At 43.8% G+C, this 22,671-nt stretch overlaps 1 protein-coding gene across 5 annotated transcripts in view; it reads right to left on the bottom strand.

Annotated features, from left to right (window-relative positions):
• Window positions 1-22,671, bottom strand: part of LYN (LYN proto-oncogene, Src family tyrosine kinase) — a 119,314-nt gene that overhangs the window by 47,477 nt on the left and 49,166 nt on the right. For 2 of the 5 annotated variants that reach the window (XM_084799815.1, XM_084799816.1), the window contains exons 2-8: window positions 14,835-14,908; window positions 11,198-11,243; window positions 10,383-10,488; window positions 7,915-8,013; window positions 7,688-7,791; window positions 6,230-6,379; window positions 4,401-4,553 (exon numbers count right to left, since the gene is read on the bottom strand). In XM_084799815.1, the coding sequence (XP_084655941.1) occupies window positions 4,401-4,553; window positions 6,230-6,379; window positions 7,688-7,791; window positions 7,915-8,013; window positions 10,383-10,488; window positions 11,198-11,243; window positions 14,835-14,903 (727 nt within the window). In that variant the 5' untranslated portion in view covers window positions 14,904-14,908. Of the gene's footprint in view, window positions 1-4,400; window positions 4,554-6,229; window positions 6,380-7,687; window positions 7,792-7,914; window positions 8,014-10,382; window positions 10,489-11,197; window positions 11,244-14,771; window positions 14,935-22,671 lie in introns of those variants that run through there. The other 3 variants (XM_084799813.1, XM_084799814.1, XM_084799812.1) reach the window with 2 other exon arrangements.

Below are 22,671 nucleotides of genomic sequence, written 5' to 3'. Positions count from 1 at the left end.
CTGGAGGATCAAAAACTAAACGGGAGGAGAGGGCTGGAGAGACGGCCCCGTAGTTGAGAACACTCTACGGCTATACCAATTTTTGCTCATACATTAGTTTCTTGGTAAAAATTCTGGCTGTTTATATTACTGTATTTGAGACAGTGTTGTCATGTAGCCCAGGCTGGCCTTAAATGTAGAATCCTCCTGCTTTATTCTCATAAATGCTGGGATTCTAGACCACTTTCCTACTACTATGAATAATGCTGTCTTGAACATTCATGTTCGGGTGTTTGTGGGGCACATGCTTTCATTTCTGTGTTTTCTTTCTTAACTTCTTTCTTCCTTAATTGAACTTGTTTCTTAAGCTTATTGCTATTTTACCTTGGCTTGGCATTTCTTTTTTTTTTTTTTTAATTTCATTTTATGTGTCTTAGTCTTTGCCTGTATGTATATCTGTGCACACATGTGTGACTGGTGCCCAGGGAGGCCAGAATGAAGGCATCAGATCCCCTGGAAATGGAGTTACTGACAGCTGAGGATTGTCGTGTGATGCTAGGAATTAATCCAAGGCCACTAGAAGGGCAGCCAGCACTCTATAACCTCTGAGCTGTCTCTCCTGCACCCTGTGTTCTTTCTTATTAGGTTAATGTCAATTACCTCAAAAAACATTTAAAAAAAAAACAAAAAAGAAACCATCTTTGTTTCATGTAGAAATTCCTAGTAACTCCTCCGTGGTTTTTACACCAATGCTATAGGATTTTGTGTAGAGTAATGTTAGGTATGTAATACTTTCCTGAATTGGGTCTTTCAATCAGGACAACAGTTAGGATCTGTTATAACCTGGTGTCAGATGGGCTACCCTGATTATGCCTTTCATTGTTAGACTTTAATAAACAACAAGTTTTTCTTGAGATAAGGTCTCACTATGTATCTTAAGCTAACATAGAAGATCATGTAGATCAGGCCGGCCTTGAACTCACAGAGATCTGCCTGCTTCTGACTCCCAGAAGTGGTGGGATTAAAGGAGTGTGCTACCACACTTGCCATAAAAAAAGGAAAAGAAAAGAGAAGAAAATGGAACAGAGTGTACATTTCTCTGGGTAAGATACAGAAATGGCCACTGTACTCACATGAGGACTCCCAGCACAGCTCATCTGTAGAGAACTGCAAAGGAAAACCACAATCCTCACACCCATTAAAGCCTCACCACAGCAATGTACCAAACCTCCTGGGACAAAAGTCACAAGTGCTCTAAAGGACTTGCAGGAATCTGGACCTTTGCACACCATTAGTGGGGATGGAAATTGGTGCTTCCACTTCAGCATGTCCACAGAATGGCAATTCCTTAACACTTTACAAGTAAAGGTATCTTAAGAGCCACTGACTGGGGGGGGGGGGGGGCGGAGAGGTGGCTCAGTGGTTAAGAGTATTTGTTGCTCTCTCAGAGGACTTGGATTTGGTTTCCCCATTACCTACATTGGGTGATTTGCTACCACCTGGAACCCCAACTGCTAAGGGCCTAACACTCCCTCCTGGCCTCCACAGGCACCCTCACCCCCCCCCCCAATAATAAAAATAAAACAAGAAAACAAACGAAATCCAGCAACTGCACCTCTGAAGGTGGAGTCCTAAGAGATACAGCCCACTGTAGGCAAAAGAAGGACACAAACCCGAGTGCCACTGGCAAATGAATAAAGAACTGCGGTGTGTGCATTTAAGAGCGCAGTACTCAGGGCTGGGGTAGGAACGTGGGTTGCGAGGCGGCTCTTGTCAAGGCTGACACCTGTTCTGCCCGTGCAGCAGACAGGCCTTTCTGACCCCCGTGGCAACCACGCCGTCTTTTTAAATAGTATGAACTGAAATGTCTCATACACCCAATCTACCTAAGCGACTGGATTTAAGTGTATTTGGTTTGCTGATGGGTACGTATCCCTCAGCGTGATGCTCTATGCCTTTTTTCTGGTTTCACAGCTCAGTCTGAGGAGGATGGAACAAAACTCTGAATTTTGGGGTGAGTGAGTCCGTCCCAGTTAGACCACAGTGTGGATGGCCTGCTGTTCAGTCTTCTTGGGACACTTATCAATCCCTTATCTGGAAAAATATGCATAGGAAAGCCAAACTGCATTACTTTTCATATTGCTTTTATGATTAAAATAGAGAAAAATCTATCCAAGTATAGTTTGCAGTGATTAGGCACATGGTCCCATTCTTGCTGTTGTTCTCTTTGATTTTTAGGAACCCCATCAAATATTTCCATGGCGATTCATGATTCTCTTTTGTAATGGATACATAGCCTGCCAGTAGATGCTTTAAGACTGTGTGAGAGAACTTTCCCCTAGGTGGTTTTTAGCACAACCTGATAGCATCCAAAACACAGTAGAGTGTAATGCTTAAGTGCCACACACAAAAGATAGGTAAGCCACGCCACGGGACACTTAGGAAAAAATCCAAGTCTAGGGTCATGTTACATAACAATGACCCTGTGTTTTATAGGATATGGGTGTCATAAAAGAGGAAGATAAGACGCAGGATTTTCCATAGTAGGAGAGCTGAAGATGTGTTAGGTGCAAATATTCAAAAGAACATTAGTCCAGCCATGGTTGGGACAGAGTCAGTGCTGTAGTGACAGCTGTAGGGACCAGTGTCGGGAGCAAAGCGTTCCTGCAGGCAATGACTCTCAAGGGCCTCAACAGCAACAAAAGGTTCATGTGCACTCACTCATGAAAGCAAGCATGAGAGATACACAACTGGTGAATATATGTGAGTTTTACAGTAGTCATTAAACCATTCCTGTCCCATTCCACGGATCTGGAAAGATAAATTAACCACTAAGAAATAAACACAAATATCTCAAGGAGGAAAAAGAAGATGGCAACATTTTTTAAAAAAATGGTCTTTTAGGTCCTACGAAAGTTCAAAATAGACCGACAAGTAAATATTCCTAGTTTACGCTGACAAGAAATGAAAGTGTGTCCACTGGATGTTCTTACCAGTATGGTTCAGAACAGTTAAAAGGGGCGTTGATGGGTGTCATGGCTGTTGTGGGAGTGACCAAACTACTTGTAACTAGCCTGGGGTGCTTTGCAGCTTATGAACTTATTGACTGCCACAGAATTGTTCCATTAACAGCATTAATTTTGTTAGGCTGATGCAATGTTAATTTTGTTAGGGAAGGGAAAAATAAAGATAGTATTGTGACATAAGCAACCAGGGGAAGAAACTGACCTGCGTGCAAGCAGTTAGGCCCAATCCCAAAGGTTCTGAGAGAGAGAGAGAGAGAGAGAGAGAGAGAGAGAGAGAGAGAGAGAGAGAGAGAGAGAGAGTTGTACAGTTGTAACTACCTTGAGCTATATATCGATTAATTGCAGCTGGATCAGTATGTGCATAGTAAAGACTTCTGCGATGAGGGTGCCACTGGGCCAAAGTACGCAGCTGAGATAGCAGAAACTGGGTTTCCAGGGGGAAAACCCTCTATCCCTTCCTGGTCTCCGTCACACCCTATGGCTGCTACTGGCTGGGGTCCTCCTCCATTACTCCCTGGGCTGAGGCATTTTCAAATGTTAGCTACCCCTGGCCAAGACAAACTTTTTTTTTTAGAACTAAAAAGAAAATGTGATACTTAAAAACTTTAATGTATATTAAATATCATATATAAATATATCACAAATAAATTTATATTCCGTGAAAACTTGAGAAAATTGAGGTGGTCAAGAAGAATTCTTTGGAGGCTTGAAAAGACAGCACAGAGGGTAACGATACTTCCTGCTCTTGCAGAGGACCTGGGTTCAAATCCTAGCACCCACTGAGGGTCACGACCTCTATGACTCCAGTACCAGGGAATGCTCTCTTCTAGCCTGCAGTGGCCACTAGGCATGAAGATGGTGCAATATACATGTGCATGTGAAACACCCATACATGTAAAATAACATTTAAATTAAAAAAAAATATTCCCGGGGCAAGCCGCTGCTGCAATCCTGATGTACTTCGTTCCAGTCCAAGAAGATTATACTTAGCTCTGTAGAAGGATTCATTAATGGTGGGGCTTTGGGCATCTTTCATTGGTGACCCCCACACAGAATGAACCTGAAGCTTTCTATGAAACTAGCAGGCCCTAAGCCTGAGCGTAGCTCTCACTAAGTTGAGATCTCAAGTGTATATACCCTAAGTGTGAGGACAAGAGACTGATGAAGAGGAGACAGGATTTGTGTAAGCACCCAGTGCTCTTATCCTGGAGCAGATGAAGGGAATTATCAAAGTCCCAAGGGAGAACAAACATCAAAGCAGTCAGAATTTGTCCCAAGACAGACAGGAAAGTAGGAAATTAGGCTTCTGAGTGGCCCAGTGCCTGACTTAGTGGCTGGCAGAGGCTTGGCTCCTTCATCATCCTCTCCAGAGTGGGACGCCAGCTGAACACTCACCCATCCAGACTTCCCCAAACTGTCCTGCGCCGAGCTTTTTCACCAACTTAATGGATTCTCGGGGGATCTCCCAGGCATCTTTATCCCATGGCTTCTGTGGTTTGGGACTAATGCATGCCTTCTCCAATCTTCTGCATAGGCCGTCAGACTGCTCTAATGTGCAAGGAAGAACAAAGTTAAACATCCACAGAGGGCTGGTGAGTAGGAGAGCTTGCTGCCAAGCCTTAAGGACATAGGGTCAGTCATGGATTCCCCAACACACGCAAACAACGAATGTAAAAAGAAGAAAAAGGAAAAAGAAAGGAAGGAAGGAAGGAAGGAAGGAAGGAAGGGAGGGAGGAAGGGAGGAAGAAAACATGAAAAAGAGAAAGAAAAAAGAATTGCAAACAGTACTTCATGTGCACACCTTATTTTAAATCACTCTTGTAATAGAAGTAATACAATGCAAACACCCCATTGTAACTCTGTATTGTTTAGAGACCATTGACAAGAAAGGCATCTGTCCATGCATTTAAAGACACTTGGCTGGCTGAATCTCTAACGCAGAACCAATTGGTATATTTCTTTTTGTTTTAGACGTGCCTATAGTGGAAATCATGAATAATCTGTTATTCTTATAATCTCCAGCCTGACACCATCTAAAATGCTGATGGGGGTGCCTTTTGCATAATCACTATTTTCAAAATACTAGAAGACAATTCGAAATGTTATTTTATTCATTAACACTGTGATCATACAAAAACAAAACAACCTATTCTGACTCCTATGTCCTCCTCCTCATAAGCTCAGTGTCACATGGGCAAGAATGCAGTCAGACTACTCCTGCCCTCCAGAACAGGGCCACAGCACTGCAAGCCCCCAGCACCAAGGCCAGAAGCATATGGAGATGGGAATGAGAGGGTGAGGGAGGATTCCACGAGCCCAGCCCCCTGATCTCTCCATACTGCGCCATGGTTTGGGGCCCCAGTGAGCTTTCCCATAGAGTGAGCCGCTTAGAGCCGGCAGTAGGAAGTAGCTGCAGCATCTCCGGAATCTGATGTCAGCCAGAATGAATGGACCTAAAGCCACAGAGGGGAGCTTCCCAAGGCAGAAACTGGAACTGGGCACAAGGCATTGACTTGCTGCTTTTAAATATGCCCACGGTGCTAGGTTGTGCACTCTTATCATGGACACACGGTCCTTTTACACGTGTGCATTACACTCAGAGCCACAGATCTGTACATCCTATACTTCAGATCTTTGCACACATTAAGAATGTGCATTGTGCAAAAACAATATACACTTTGCTCCACAGGATGGGGGGCACACTGGATGCTAAGTAGCTCACACGAAGCAAGAAGGCCGCAGGCACCCCAGTAGCAATGTCACTGCACACGGACCGTGATACAGCACTCAGCATAATGCTTTCCACTTTACCGTGGTATGAAAGTGTGTCTACACAACCAATCTCTGTTCACCTTCAGCCTAGTACTCGGCATCTTGCATGAGCCAATAGCACATGTAGGGTACAAAGCTGGCCGACTCTGCCCACCTGCTTGGACATTTAAGTAGTTGAGCACAATTCCTGGTGGCTACACTAAGTTAGGGTGTTCAGAAGACAAGGCGAATGAAATGTGTTATCAGCTTGTAACGCTTCAGATCACAACAGGCTTATTAGAGCACACGCTCATCGGAAGTCAAGGAGCAGCTACAGTAAGTTAGACCCTATTTGCCCAGCACCATCCAGCACACCGCCAGAAAGCATACCTTCCATACAAAGTAGTATCTGCCACTCTACACTAAGCATTATAAAAAACAATCTGCCTCCCCAGCCTTCGTTGCTTACTTACTTTGGTAATGCTTAATCATGTCACTGATGCAGGGAAATGTGATCCGTGGAGAGATGTAATAGCCACCATTGTCCAGGCTTCTAATTTTGTAGTGCTTAATAACATCACCATGCATGGGGTCATAGTCTCTGACAGACAGAGAAAAGCTTCCTGTGGGAAGAAGTGAAGAGAAGGCATGCTCATGTGTCGTTAATCACGCCTACAGGATAAATTCACTGGGGTGCACATTTCCCCATAAAATGGACAACTAAAAACTATATATGTTTATATGGCATGATAATAAAGACCTGCAGCCAGGGGCAGTGATGGTTTTAATATAAGCACTTGGGCAGTGGAAGCTGGTATATCTCAGCCAGTTCCAGGCTAGCCAATGCTACATAATAAGACCCTGCCTCAAAAAGGAAGAAAAAAGGTCCTATAAAAATCTGACTCAATGCCAGGTGAGGTGGTGCATGCTCGTAATACCAGCATTCAGAAGGCAGAGGCAAGAAGATCTCTGTGAGTTCAAGGCCAGCCTGGTCTACAAAGCAGTTCCAGAACAGCCAGGGCTACACAGAGAAAGTCTGTCTCGAGCCACCCCCTCCCTGCTCCCAAATGTTTTTGACTTGATAAATGACAACAGCTTTGTGCTTGCTACACAAGTAGCCAATACCTCATTTTCCTTCTTCACCACACTTTTATGAAATCATTTAGCTGAATAGATTATGCTGCGTTTCCCCTTGACATTTAGGATTCACTTTCACAAGAATACAACAAAACAGGAAGCATGCCCTGACCTGGCCAGAATCCTGGCTGCTTTTCATTCCTTAGCATTTATCATTTGAGTGTGCTATTTGCTATCAAAATATAAAACTTTACGATCAAAGAGTTTGCATGATGGCTAGGCAGGTAAAAAGAACTTTCTGTATAAGGTTGATAACCAGAACCTTGATAATCTTTAGGACCTATGGTGGCAGGGGAGAAGTGATTCTCACAGATGCGCTCAGACCTCCACATATGCATCTTGGCAGGCAAGCACACACACAAACACACACACACAATAACAACAACAAATTTTTTAAAAATCTAAGTGTGGTAACACAAGCTTTTAATCCCAGCACTGAAGAGGCAAAGGCAGAAGGCCCTCTGAATTTGAGGTCAACCTAGTCTACCTACTGAATTGCAGGCAAGTCAAGGGCTGCATAGAGAGACTTGATCTCAAAATAAAACAAAAACCCAGCCCAAACCAAACAAAGCAGAACGAAAACAAAATAAAAATGACCCCTTCACTACAAGAAGCTACTGTATTTTTAATTTCCTTCATTCTAGGAAGAGTTCTCAAAGTGATTTTCTGGGGGCTATGGCTGTAGCTCAGTGGCAGAGTGACAGCCCAGCATGCATAAGGCCCTGGGTTCCCATTCAGAAAGATTCCCTAAATCCCTACACGGCCTTCTGCCTGGCCTTTAACCACTTACCCACCTTTTAAAGTTTCACTTTCTCTGATCAGAAAAGCTCCTGCACTGTTCCCTGGGGCCAGCAGCTGACGTTCTGCATCTTTCCTCGTTATGTCCTTGAAGAACCACCTGCAAGGATATTTTCACATTCCATAGGTGTTGGGGTAGGGAGGGAGAAAGATAGTGTATATACAAACAGGCAATCCAACGCAGTGTACAGAAACACCAGGATGGCCACGCAAGAGGACTCACTCTTCGGTTTCTAAGGTGTTGACCTTGGCCACGTAGTTGCTGGGGATGAAGCCTTCTCTCTTTGATGACAGGGACTTAGCTTTCCACCACTCCCCATGCCTGGAATGGAAATAAAAGTCAAGAGGTGCAATGGCAACTGCCCTAAGGAGTTTGCTGTGCAGAGTGAGAGGGAAAACGAAACAAAAGCACCCTTACAACTCAGTGTGGCTTGCCGAGCTCACAGCTGCATAGAAAAGAATTTGCTCTTAGAATATCGAGTCCCTTCTTGGTAACTTGCTATCCTTCCTCTGAGTGCCGCCAGGCCTCCCCATCCAGGGGACGTGATCAGAAAAGGGGCACCAGAGTTCGTGTGAGAGTCAAATCTCATTCTCCACTCAACGGTGGAGAATATCCTGTTCGTCGGCTAGGTTTTCTAGGAGCATATATAGGGGGAGGAGGTCTCCCTCAATCACAGACATAGGGGAGGGGAGAAGGGGGGAATTGGGAGGGAGGGAGGAATGAGAGCAAACAGGGGAAGGGCTACCAATCGAGATGTAATATGAACAAATTAATAAGAATTTTAAAAAAAGAAAAAATAATAAAACATTTTGAAAAAAAAAAAAAAAGAAAAGCATTTGCAAAGTGGCCCAACGTATAGAAACTGAACATTTCTTATTTCCCCAGGTAGCTAAGAAATATCTCTAAGGAGCCTTGTGGCAATGGACTCAAGCAAATAGTGACTTAGAATTCACATGTTATAAACTTGTGTGTAAAACCATCCACATTCCCCAGAGATGGGTGCCACGAATAAAGGAAAACAACAACAACAACAACAACAACAAAATAAAACAAACCCAAACCCGTTCAGAGTAAGTAAGTAAGTAAATAAGTAAGTAAGCAAGTAAGCACGCACGATACCGCACTAACCCAGAGGGCAGCGGGACAGAGGAGGAGGGAGGGCTCGGCCCAGAAGGAGCGGGTGAGCTCCAGAGAAGAGGAGAGATGCAATGGGTCCTTGGAAGCCTCCATGTTCCTCTTCAAATGCCTACACACAGATCAGGCCCTTGTCTGTGAGAGAAGGGAGGTCACGGCTAACTCTGAGCTGCACCTGTGAACTGTCTAGCCACATAAGCAGCCTGTAGATGGAAATATTTAAAATATTTAGGCTGAACTTTCTTTTTCTTTTCCTTTTTTTTTTTTTAAACATGCGGGGATATTGAACCTAGGACCCTGTACATGCTAGGCAAGCGCTCTCCCATTGAGCTACATTATAAGGACCTAAAACCTTTATACCTATGTTTTCTTATTATGTGCTATCTAAGCACAGCATAAGGCTACTTCCATAAGAAGCACAGCCATGCTGTAACAGACATGAGAAGACACACAGAGATGACCTGACACACGGAGCGGGCTACATCACATAGATTTAGACCAGGCTTGTGAGCCACTCGTTGTAACCTCTAAGACTGTGGCACCGCAGCCATGATCGGGCGGGGAAGCCCTGCTCAGCTGCATCAGTGCCTCCCTGAAGCTGCTTGGATGTTTTGTTTCTATGACCCCTGTGTGTTGACTCACAGATGCGTGACCACGGTCAGGCCACAGGGCACAGGGCGGTGCGGAAGGAGAACAAGGAACTCTCAGCACTGTAAGTCCGACTTCCTTTCTGTACTGAATTTGCATGAAGCAGCGCCCTGACCCTGACCTGGCAAAGAGGGAGAGGACGGAGACTCCCTTAAGCATAAGGTACCAAGTCCAGAGCTTCCGCAGGAACTTGCCCCTAAGCGTGGGCCTTCCTCCTGGGGTTTGTGTGACTTTGAAAAGTCCTCAGTCTGTGCCTTGGAATTTTAACTCTTAAAATATAAATGATAGTATACAAATCATAGGATTGTGGTGAGTATGGTGTGTGTGTGTGTGTGTGTGTGTGTGTGTGTGTGTGTGTGTGTGTGTGTGAAACATGTTGATGAATATGAAGGTGCACTTGGGTTTGCAGGTGTGTGTCACATATGTAGATGTGTGTACATGCCAGAAGATAGCTTCATTGTCATTCTTCAGATTATATATATATGTTCTTTTTTTCATTTTTAAAGAGACAGAGTCTCTCATGGGCCTGGAACTTGCCAAGTAGACTAAACAGCCTGGAGAGAGCCTGTTTCCCCAATGCTGTGGCACCACAGCAAGTGCCACCATATCCAGCCTTTTCTTTTTAAAAATGTGGGTCCTAGGGAACTAACTCAGGTTATGACTGAGCTATCTCCAAAGCTCCACAACGGCTATCGTAGGCAGCATGCCACAGAGCCAAGCTTCTTAGGTAGCACATTGGTGACCAAAGCAACAGTGTCTGTCCTTGTTGTGAGAAATGGTAGAGGTGCCCAGAGCCACATTCAAAAGAGGAGTTCCTTTTGTGCTATTCCATCTGCTGCCTAAGCAAAGCAAAAGAGAAGCCTGCGAGGGCTGTGACCAACATGCTGCCAGGACCTGGGTATACTTACTCTTCAATGACTTTCATCTTTTCTCCTTTCTTGAAGGACAAGTCATCTGGGTGGATGCCATCATAGGGGTACAAGGCCACCACAATGTCCCCTTGCTCCTCTGGATCTAAGGACAAAAGATATAAGCAAAGCCCTTTCAAAACCCGTTGACACGAACACAAAAGGAAGAGAGGAAGCAACAGAGGGAAGGGGCGTGGCGTGGAGCTGTGTGCTCCCACCCACGAATAGCACGCGGTGTGTCCTGAGCACACTCCGAATCACAGAAACCTACTAAAATGTCAAAACTATGGCTGGGAAAGGTTGTACGTGCCATCATGGCATCACTGCCACAGTCTCCGCAGGCAGACGCTACTCTGGTGTCCGTTAGCGGAATGGAGAACATGTGACACATACATAAAATAAAGTAATATTTAGCCTTATAAAAGAACTGAAGTCCTTATGCATGATATATTATAGATGAGCCATGAAGACCTTATGTTAAGTTAAATAAGCCAGGCATAAAATGACGAGGACTGTATATTTCCAGTCACATGTGCTACCTAGAGCAACCAAATCTGTACTGACAGGAAGTGTGGTGGTGGCTGCCCAGAGCAGGAGGGAGAAGAGAACCATGAACGACTGTGAATGATAAAGTTCCACTTGGAGTAATGAAAACCTTCTCTGATGGACGCTGGTGATGCTTACACAGCAATGTATACCTCCTGCCTCTGAACTCGACACTTAAAGAAATGCCTCGTGCCATGATAAGTTTGGGTTTACATATATTTTCCCACCACAACAAACAAAACATTAATTATGGTGTTAAGGAAACATACCTTTTGCTTGAAATCTCTGTCCTGGTAAAAGTTGAGATTCTGGAACCTATGAAAGAGTATTTGTTAGAAAAAAAAAAGTCATGTTCAGTTTTCTCTTCTCACATGGATATCAGTTTCCTAACAGCAGCTATGGAGGTTTAGATTTGCATTTGCTAAATAGGAAAGAAGAACCAAATAGAAAATTCTACAGGATGGTGCCACTGCCACCAAGGCTCCATGCTAGCCTCCTGCTCGTGATGATGTCATCAGCAGGGTCCCACCTGTACAGTTGTGCTCAGGGCTTTTCCTGGACATGTAGTCCTTGGTCTTTGTCAACAGAGGAAATGGATGGGGCTTCATGAGCTAGGGACTACACGCCAACCTGCCATGATTCTTTCTCGTGTTTGTAACAGAATCCTAATACTTGAGGTGGTGGTTTGCCCAGTATGATGCCTGCTTCTAGATGTACAGCCTCCTATGCATGCCATAAGTTCAGTGGGTGGGTAGGGCACTGGTAAAATGGGCCTCTTTGTACCTAGAAAGAACCAAAGGTTGGAGGCACAGCAACCATGGAATCCAAAAGGTAGGTAGGGCCAGCATAGCAAAACATGGAAATGACAGGGTACCAGTAGCTTTCAGAAGTTGTCACCAGCCCATCTCCATGTTTTCTGAACTTTTAAAAACACTTTATCAGACTTCTCACTAACAGATAAACACAAACCCAACTGAGTCAATGCTTTCTCTTGCCTGACCCTGACTTTGTCTATCTAGGGGCCGGGGGGGGGGGGGGATCCTCAGTTATGGCAGCAGCAGGGTGCACTATGTGAGGTACCTTGTAATCTAAACCCTTTCCAGAGCTGCTGGGGATGTGAAAGGCCTGGTGACCTCTTCTAAGGATGTCCTCCCGGGGTCCAGACTTCCAACCCTCTCACTCCTCTGCTTCTCCTTAAATAGTCCTTTCATGGAACATGACTAAATGGTTTATACTGGAAAATAGCTTTCTCCAATTCACTGCGAGAAAGGATTGAAGGAGGAGGAAATCATGGGCCCCTACTAATAATTAAGACCTAAGAAATTTTTACATTGCTGTTTTAGTCATTTGGTGTTGCATAATCCAGAATTACAGTCTATTTTATGTGATTTAGAGGAAGCAATTAGATGAGAAATTAAATAATTCTAAAAGCAGGAAGCTGATCTGCAAATATCAGAAAGGTTAGTTTACAAATATGATAAAGCATATTTTTATAGGAGACCTGCTGGAAGGTTAGGCTGGTTCTGAAATGTGTGCACTAAAGGCCTCTTAAGAAATGGGGAACACATGCTGCCAGCTCATCCTAAACCATGTTTGTACGAACAAAACACATAATGTGACCTGCATACCATCTCTCTAAAACTTTCTCGAATAAATTTTCCTTAAGTATTGTTGACTTTGCATCGGTTTCCCTTCACCTCATGGCAGCAGAGCCCTTTGTAATGTACTGGGAGCATATATATATATTTTATTTTATTTTTTTTTACATGTAGCAAAGGTGGAGAGTCCTGCTTATGGTCACAGGATGAGGCCAAGCTAAGTGGCTCTTCGAGAGCATCTATGACCACAGAAGATCTGAACTAAAATGTTTCTGGTAAGCATTAGGGAACTGAAAGATTTCAAACATGCTCGCTGTTGCTGTCCAACGTACTTCTAATCTTTTTACACTGAATATTTGATTTATTTAACTAGTCTCCTTTGCTTTCCTAAGTAAGGCGTGGTAACAAATAAACAAAACAACACAACAAGCCAAACAAATAAAAAACAAAACAAAACAAAAACTTTGGGCTTTAAAGCACATAAAAATCTGTAGCATTTGCTAGCAGAAATAAATGGAACTTTTAATGAGAACTTTGAAGTCTACCAGAAAACTACTCTTTACTTTTCTTTTATTCTTATTTTTCTTTCTGTTAATCACATTTAAGAATACAACTCTGTATCCATATTTACAAAATGCTTTTAAAGTTTATATTGATGTGTATTCATTATCACCAAATCACTAGTGTTTTTTGTTTGTTTGTTTGTTTTTGTTTTTCAAGAGAAGGTTTCTCTGTGTAGCTTTGGCTGACCTTGAACTCAAAGATCCGGCTGCCTTTGCCTCACAAGTGCTGGGATTAAAGGCGTGTGCCACGATTGCCCAGCTCTCTTAATAATCTTATCCATTGTGTATGGATACATTTTGGATAGTTTTTTCAAATTTATTTATTTTTATGAATATAGATGTTTTGCCTGCACAGATATCTGTGTACCATGTGTGTGCTTGGTGCAGGCAGAGGCCAGAAGAGGTGACAGATGGCCTGAAACTGGACCTAACATATGGGCACCAGGAATTGAACTCAGATCCTCTGGAAGAATAGCCACTGTTCCTAACCACAGTCATCTCTCCAACCCCTCTATATGCGATTTTATGTGATAGACTGATAATGCATCTATCCAGAAACAGCATATAAAATAATAGCACAAGGCAGTCACCAGTCATCTCCACTTCTCTTTAGCTAACTCTGACTAGTCTAAATGATGCCACTGGATTCTGATAGAGAAAGGGGATGAGGCAGGCAATAGCCCTCAGCAGGACTAGACAATGACAATATATTTCTAAAATACCAAGCCACTTAAAAACATAGGCCAGACTGGAGAAACTCTACATGTTCTTCTCTTTTGTTCTTTGAAGCAGGGTCTCACTGTGTAGCCCTGGGTGTCCTGGAACTTGCTATGTAAACCAGGCTGGCCTCAGACTCACAAGGATCTGTCTGCCTCTGCTACCAAAATGCAATGATTACAGATGTGTACCACCATGCCTGGCCAAATTGATAGTAAAGGCATTTGGGCTAAACTGGAATAACTTGCTTTCAGCTTAAATGCCAACACAGTCCATAAAACTCAGGGTATGGGATGGCATACAGACATCCAATGGGGCACTATGTGCCAGGTTACAGGTGCCAAAGTAAAGCAGATTAAATGTTATAGCTAAACCAAGCTCCAAGTCCCTAAAGAATGGCATCACTTCCTTTCCAAGTGCATCAGGTGGTACATCACTTATATAAAGTTTCTAATGTGGACACATCAAAAAGTGTGGAGACAGAATTGGATATGCTTTTTCTTAATCTTCTGTTCCTCTTTAACAAACCATAACAGCTTCAGTCTTTGTACTATTTTAAATCAGCTGAAGAAAAGAGAAGAAGGAATAAAATGCAATGCCTCAAATACACATTAGTATGCATTTTAGCTCCTGGTTTAAATCCAGCAAATCCTTTTGTCCTCTGAGCGCCGAGCTGATTTCACATCTAACCTGAGTCTCGCAGACCTGAGTCCAGGCTGGGGTCTCTTCATTAGAAACTAAAGGCCTGTTTATCATCTAATAAGTAGCCAGGTTTTCCCTAAAATCTCTACACATTTTTCAAAGGATTACGTTACAAGGACAATATCAATTACTTTTATGCAATGCATTTCTATGTCTATGTAATCAATATGATTTCTTTTTTGCATGCAAAGATCAGTGTTTAAATTGCACAGCCATGCTCTGATCCTGTTTTGGGATTTCTCCCCTGAGACTCTTCTACTTACTGGCCTTGGCTGTTTATTGGACGTTGGATCTCTCACATAAATAGTTCGGTCAGTATTACGTACTGGTTGAGTCTTCATATCTACTCCATCGTCATTCAGATTGTCTTTCCTTTTTGATTTTATACATCCCATATTTCCTGTTGGAATAGAAAAGCAATGGCATTGTTTTTTAATCAATCCAGAATTGGAGTAAAGCCAGTCAAATCTCTGCATTTAAGGAAAGGAAAAAGAATCGCTTTTATTCATCGTTACACGCTGGTTAATATACCCAAAGGTGGATGCTGTTTGGAAACGGGTCACCTTGGTTGCTCATTTGTTCCTCGCTTCATTTATTCAAAACTATTTCCCGAGCATTATCTTTACACCAACCCACCATAATGCCTACCACAGTGACACTCATATTTTTGTGGCAAAGATGTGTGTGTTGGCATTACAGTATAAGCTCGTGAGTCTAGGACACGGAGTAGTACAGTAGTCCTAATAAAGGAAGGACTTCTAATTCAGGCGAGAGGAGAAAGAGCTGGTCCAGGAAGCTCCCTGGAGGTTGAAATGAGGCAGGTTTATATCTGGTAGCACAGTCAGCAAAAGGGTTCCAGGAAGGATTTTCAGATGTAGCCATAGTGACCCTGGATAATCTGGTTCCAAGAATCAGTGCAAGAAAAGTGAACCCTTTAGTGAAGCAGGCAGGGAAAGGCCAGGAGTCTGAGCTGGAGACAGAGGGCCATCGTGGATATAGTGCTTTCTGTTTACTTTGCGTTCCCAAAAGACAAGTGACACATCACATCTGAAGTGTGCAAGGGGAAGATAAAGGGCTTGAGACTTCGCAGGCTTGTGTCATTTACAGCTGGAGTCTTACTGCATGGGGCGTGGAAACCTACAAGGATGGCGGTGGCCTTTGTCAAGCCTGGAGTTAAAAGAGACGCAGCTATGGGAGTAAAAATGCTTGAAGGACCATTCAGACGATCCAATCTGGTAGGCTTCCTATAAAAATATCTGAGCCTGAAAATCAGGAAAATACCTAAGGCACAGCTACTAGAGACAGAACTGATCGATGAGTGCCCGTGCAGTGTTTGTTTGCTCTAAGTTACCTGCCCCCACCCCAACCCGAGCCCCAATACCCCAAAAGATGTACAAGACTGGTATGGAGACTTAATTGAGTCAGCCTTTGAGGAAGGGCCTGAACTGATGTTAGGTATATGATAATCTCAAAAAATTAAAAATAATAAAAACAAGAAAGTGCCTGTGGGTCCCAAGTGTCCACAGAAAGAGGAAAGGTCGTTGAGATGAGAAGAGGAGGCGGAGACTTCACAAGCATCTCAGGAACTTGGCTGCCAGCTGGACCAGTGAGGCAGGACTGCGCTCTGGCTGAACGGCCACCTTTGTTTATTCCCCTTTCCCCCAACCTGCTGGCCAGAGATGTGATAGAGGAGAAGTTTCAGGACAGTAATTAACCCACAGTAATTAACGCGGATCGCCAGCTCACTGGCTAAAGTGAGTCTTGAAGGTTCAATTCCTGGCTCTGCGCCCCAGTTTCTTATGTGGTCGGCAGCAGGAGTGGACCCAGTATGGCTCTTCCCGCTAGCCTGTCCTCTACAGGCTTTGGCTAGCGCTGGGGACCTGGGCTTGTTCATCTTTTCAGCAGGCTGGGTGTGGAGTCTCGGAAGGATAGCCACCCTTTTTCTGAAACTAGCAAAGTGCTAAGCGGTAGTTCCCAGAATAAAGGGGAAGTGGGCACTTTGCTTCAAAACAGGGGTTCTTCTTTTCACAGCCTTAGTTTTTGAAACGGAGATGGTGGGTTTTTATTTCTTTGTTTGCTTTGTTTTTTGTTGGAGTTGATCTGTAAATAAATGTAAGTTTGCTCTCCTCATCCATTCTTCATCCCGCCCAGCCCCCAAATTGTTGACCAGCTGACCATCCCTTATGATGGTCCTTTATCTGTGAGCAACCATGGTGACAAGAAAGCCCCAGGAGCCAGATCCCTGAGGGAGGCTCTAGAGAAAGGGACTCTGGGATCCCAACAGGAGCTGAGACTCCTCTCCGCCCTCCCCCACCCCAGCTGCCCAGTTTGCTATTCTGTTCCTAACACCCCAAATGGTACTGCTGCTCCATAGAGGACTCAAGGTCCCTTTTTTCCGTTCCTTTCTCTGTCTTTTCCCCTCCTTCTTTTTATATTTTAAATTTTTAATAGGGTCTTCCTCTGTCCTCCAGGCTGGCCTCAAACTCACTGCTGTTACTGGCTCCCAGATGCTGGGATTACAGGCGAGCAGCTGTGCCTGGGTCAAAGCCTGTAACCGAGAGAAGGCAGAGGTGTAGCACTGCAGACCCAACTTGGTGCTGATAGCAGATCGGTGTGGGTCTTTCCTGACCAGAAGCATTCAGAGAGGAAGGAAGGGGACAGGGTGAGACCCATCTTAGGCTCTAGTTTCAGGGGGAGACAGCATGTGTGGCAAAAGCCTCTAGAACGGTCCTTTCCAAAGCTGCCATTTGGAAATGGGGATAGTGGCTCACCTGTAATCCCAAACACAAAAGGCCCGAGGTAGGAAGATACAGTTCAAGGCCAGTTGGAGTTACACTGTGAGACCCTGTCTCATAAAAAAATAATAATAACAACAACAACAATAATAATAATTATTATTATTAATTTTGGTTTTTTGAGACAGGGTTTCTCTATGTAGCCCTGAATGTCCTGGAACTAACTGACTCTGTAGACTAGGCAGGTCTTGAACTCAGAGATCCACCTGCTTCTGTATCCTGAGTGCTGGGATTAAAGGAGTGCACCACCACCACCTTGCTATTAATTTTGTTTTGTTTTGTTTTTTTTTAAAAGAAGTGTCTCTAGAGTAGAATTAACTTAATAGTTTGTAGAAAATATGGGAGAGGGGAAGACAGATGAAATCAGACAAGTCTAGGAGGTGCTCTGTTCTAAAAATGAATGGCCTGGAACTTCTATAGAAAAAAGAAGGCAGAACTGTCCCATATGAAAAGGGCCTAGGGGATGGCTTAGCATACTCATGAGACCCAGGGTTCTACCCCAGCACTGATGGAAGAGACGGAAAATGACACAAGAACAACATGTGCTTCCTGACTGAATGTGGACAGGGGTGTACAGTGATACAGTGCACACAGCCAGAAAAGTCTGCAAGAATTATCAGTTGGTCCCAGTATGATAGTAGGAATTGTCTCAGTTTTATAGATTTGATAAAGGCACCTTGGAAATCCTGATATTCCCACCACAGTGAGAGGAAGGTGGTGGAGAGAGGTGATGTGTCTAACTACAGGAAAATTCATGACTCTAGGAAAAGGCCACATACTTTCATCTTTTTTTTTTTTTTTTGTAGATTTGAAATTTTCAAAAAGTTAAGTTTGGTGAAAAACTTAAGTGCATATAATAAACATATATACAAAATTCATTAACTTTTGCCAGATGGTGTTGGTACATGCCTTTAACCCCAGCACTCAGGAGGAAGAGGCAGGCAGATCTCAGAGTCCAAGGACAGCCTGGTCTAACAGAGTGAATTCCAGAACAACCAGGGCTACCTGAAGAAACACTGTCTCAAAAAAACCGAATACTAGAAAATAAGTGGCTTGTTGATGTTTGTGCATGGGCACACATAGGTAGCTAGGAACAGGAATGGTTGCTGGCAATGTTCCTATAGCATTGCCAAGAAGTGCAGCTTTAATTTCATCAGGAAGACACAGAAATTCTCTAGCTGGACAGGCACAGAGATCTGAAGACCTTCTGAGAGATAACTTTATGGAAAACATTAAAGGTGGGCTAGCAGGGAAACTATTTTTCAAGCCCTTTGTGTGCTTAAGAGGTGTTGACGGTTTTCTGACTCAGGCAAATGTAAATTAGCAGGTGGATGGGGGCAGGGTGTCAATCTAGACCAGTGTATCCACAGATTGCCATTTGCTTGGTATTTTGTGATTTCCCCCTCTCACCATCACCACAGCTAACCCAGAAGCAAATGTTCGTTCTGCATGGTGGACAGAAAGTAAAAAATACTGTGAGGAGTACCCCACCACACAGTCTAGTCTGTGTTCCTGGGCCCAGAGCTGAAGTGTGCATTCCTGCATACAACCCCAAGTAGGTCCTGCAGTGTCTCATGCTGTGTGAAAGAACTCAAAAGCCTACTCAGCCTATTGTGTTCTTCTTGTCTAGGACCTAGGGAGAGAGAGGGATCAGAACAGATCCTATTGACCTTGCTATATAAAGTCTTACTTGTCGGCATTAAAGGGAGTCTTGATCAGAAAAAAAAAAAAGACCTCAAAAGCCCCCAAATGCACTCTATTCCTGCCAAAAACTGATGGTAATGGCATTGTTACACAGTTCCAAAGGATATGAACATTCCACACTAATTTGCACCTTTGACAACTTTTACTAAAGATATAATGTGTTGAGCTTCTTGGTTAATCCCTGAAGAAACTCACTGTCCACAGCTTTATGATGCTCATGTTATAGCGTAGAGAACTGGGGGCTGGGAGAACTTAAAGGCTGGCACACAGCTGCAGCTGGTGACTAGTTTTTCTGGGGTTCCCTTCAGCACCACCTCAGGCTGGGCATCAAAGCTAACGCCATGTAGCCCATGTGTTTACCATTTCCCCCACATGACAGCTGCTTGAAGTACGGGTTTTATTAACACTAAAATAGCTCTCTTTCATAGGCTGCCTCTTTGAAGGTTATAAAATGTTTCACCACAAGAATCAATAATGAGATTAATACAATGGAATCAGAAAGTCAGGGCCAAGGAAAAGGGGTGAGCACATGCGCTTATGCCATGGGTGCCTTAACTAGCATAGCTGAGCTGTGTGCTCAGTCTGGGTTTACTACAGAGACAGTGTGAGCCACCAGAAGAGAGGAAAGGGACAAGCCTTCTTCAGGGACAGTGTGGGTCCCTGGCAAGATTTCTGATTTTTTAGTCAATGGACTTAATTAAAAACCATGGATGATACTGTGTACATTGTTTCTTCTTGGTTTTGTACACTTTTCTTTTTTCTTTTTCCTTTTTCTCTTTCATCCTATTTGCTATGTAGTCCAGGCTGGCTTTGAACTTGTAATCCTCCTGCCTAAGGCTCCCCAACGCTGGGATTTCAGGCATGTGCTAATTCAAATCTGCCTCATACCATTTCTAATACTAAACAAGGGCACATTTAATATGCAGATACTTTATTTTAAAGTAATTATGGAGAGGTGATGGGAATACTAACTAAAATTGAGAATGTATAAGAACCTTTATGGAAAATCATTACTTCCTATGCTAGATTAAAAATATAATAATAAAATACAGAGGGGCGGAAGGCAAAGGGGCTTGCCCCAAGGCTGACAGCCTAAGTTTCATCCCTGGGGCCCACACGGTGAAAGAACCTCTATACAAATGCTGCAGACTGAGAGCCCACACCATTTAAAAAGATAATAAAAGTAGTGTTTTTTTTTAAAGCTTTTGACACAGGTATTCAGTATGGATGGGTAGTATTTTTCGAGGAAAGATTTATTACCGGAAAAGTTAGTAATTAATGGCAAAGTGAGGTATTGGGCAGGAAGCTCCCAGAAGTTCCCCCAAACAACACAGGCCATAGCCATTGTTCTTGGTTGCACATTGTAGTTATATGTAAGATCCTATTGCTGAGGCATCACCCACTTAGGGTGCAGGACATTGAGAAATAAAGCTTGGACTGACCTGAAAACATTCTTTATGCTGGCTAGCTCTCATGGTGTCAGACATTGCTATGTTGGTCTTTGAGGGAGAAGAAACACCACTAGATGAACCCTGAATGCTACAATACCAGTCTACTACGTGTGCCCATTAGTGCAAAGTAGAATGTAGGCTGTGAGGTAGCCAGCATCCTTCTGACTGGACTTGGGGCCTCCTCCTCAGGAGAGGATGCCCATATGGCTTAGTGCTATAAGCATGGTGAAAAGCCCACACCTTGAGTCCCCCCAAGTGGGGGAATATATTCCTATTGTTTTGCTAACATATTTATATTTATACTCTCAGCCTAGTGCTAATCTCAGTCTCGGCCAGAGAAGCTTCTTTTTGTGGTGTGCAGCAGATAATGCTGAGATTCATGACTAGTCAAAGTGTTGAGAGTGAGCGGTTTGGAGAGACTTACACTCCAAATGGGGTGTGTATATCACCCCCTCCAAGACTCAGAGAACACCCTGAAAGTGGGGGTGGAAAGAATATAAGAGCCCGAGGAGCCCCAGGATGGAGAGGATGCTGTGAAATGCTGCGTGGGCATGGCATGGTGTTCTACCCACAGACTCACAGCAGCTCCTGTTGCCTGCAGAGGATGGAGCTGAGTCAACAAGATCCATCAATGTTTCACAAAGCTATGTGGATTCAGTGGATTACAGAAGAAAGGAGAGAGCAGGGAGGTGGGAGGAGGAGACACTGCAGGGGTGGGGAGCCAAGCCTGTGGAAAGTAAGGGGGAGGGATTTGGGGGTGGACAGAGTCAAGGTACATTGTATGACACTGTCAATAAGCAATAGGTATTATAAAAATCAAAAATAAAGTATGCTTTTAAAAAATCGTTGTCATTCAGGGTTTGACATGTCAAGAAAGGCAAGTCTGGATTCCATGTGTGGTCTAGAGATGCAAAGAGTTGGGCAACCCTTTGCTCGCACAGGAGCCCATGCCAACACCTAAAAACTGGGAAGTTGATGACTTCTCTTGCTAAAAGATTATTTCATGAGAACAAGTGTTTGTTTGCCTGGGTAGTTCTCATTTAAGCAACTTAGAATAGTAAATGAATGGATTCTTTTCCAAACCAAAGACAACATTCTAGAATACCAGACAGTAACTCTTGGTCACCAGCCTATTTCCTTGGGCTCTATCTGTAGTAATGCCTATTGACTGCTGCCTGCATGATTAGAAAGCACTGTGCACTTGGACTCCCTGGACTCTGCTTCTGGAATCTCTTCTTCAGCAATCCTGCAGGACCTCAGGAGGTGCACAGCAACCTTGTTAATACGATAAAAAGAAACGAATAGATAGCACTAGGGAAATTTACTAACTTAAGGGCAAAGTGACACATTTTCATACTACGTCTATTTACCATTTTGCTGATATATAAAGAGTTTTCCCCATTGTTCATATTAGCAGAACTTAGACCCAAAATAGGAAAATGGATGCTAGTTTCTTGGTGAGGAATGTTAGCTCATGTTCACAGTCCAGGCACTTGAGCTCGCTGACGCAGAAGGATTGCTGTGAGGCTGAGGGTTCTATTATTGTATCCTTCGATTGTATTCTAGCTTACTCCGTTTTACAGTCATGAACACTGTAGCAGAATATGGTTCTATGAATGATTGATATAATCCTAGATCTTAAAATTTTAAAGACAAAGCCACTAGGATTTGGCCCTTTGACTTAAATATCATGCCGTTATGAAGTAATATAAAATAGTCTTGCTGGCTGCAGAGGCACAGACCTGAAAGCCTAGCACGGGCACGAAGGGCATGAGTTTGAGGCCAGTTCTCACCCAAAGGCTCCTTGGGAGCCCTGGAATCTGATCTCTTCCTTAACCTTCAATACAGGAAGCGCTTGCCTTAAGGCCAACAGAGAGGAAGAAAAAGGGCTCGAAGGTATGGAAATGAAATGGGATGGTTACTCCAGCCCCAGGAGGACCCCTCCCTGGTCACCGGAAGGCCTCAGAACCTGCTTCATTTGGTTTCAAAGCTGTGCTTGTTTTACACCCACTGTGGCCTCACTGCCTGTCTGCGGACAGCCTTCATCTCGAGAGCTTCGTGAGTTAGGAATGGAGACAGGGAAAAAAAAAGGGGGTGTGGGGCAGAAGCCCAAGAAGAGACCTCAGCCCTCAAAAGTCAGGTTCCAGTTTGCTTCAAGAGCCACTGATAGGATTCCATCACCTCAGTGATGTCCTCTAGTCTCACTGTCCTTC

Source organism: Acomys minous, assembly GCF_964271855.1.
Source record: "Acomys minous genome assembly, chromosome: 1".
Taxonomy (NCBI): Eukaryota; Metazoa; Chordata; class Mammalia; order Rodentia; family Muridae; genus Acomys; species Acomys minous.
The sequence above is the reverse complement of the archived record's forward strand: the minus strand, read 5'-3'. Positions and strand labels throughout refer to the sequence as shown.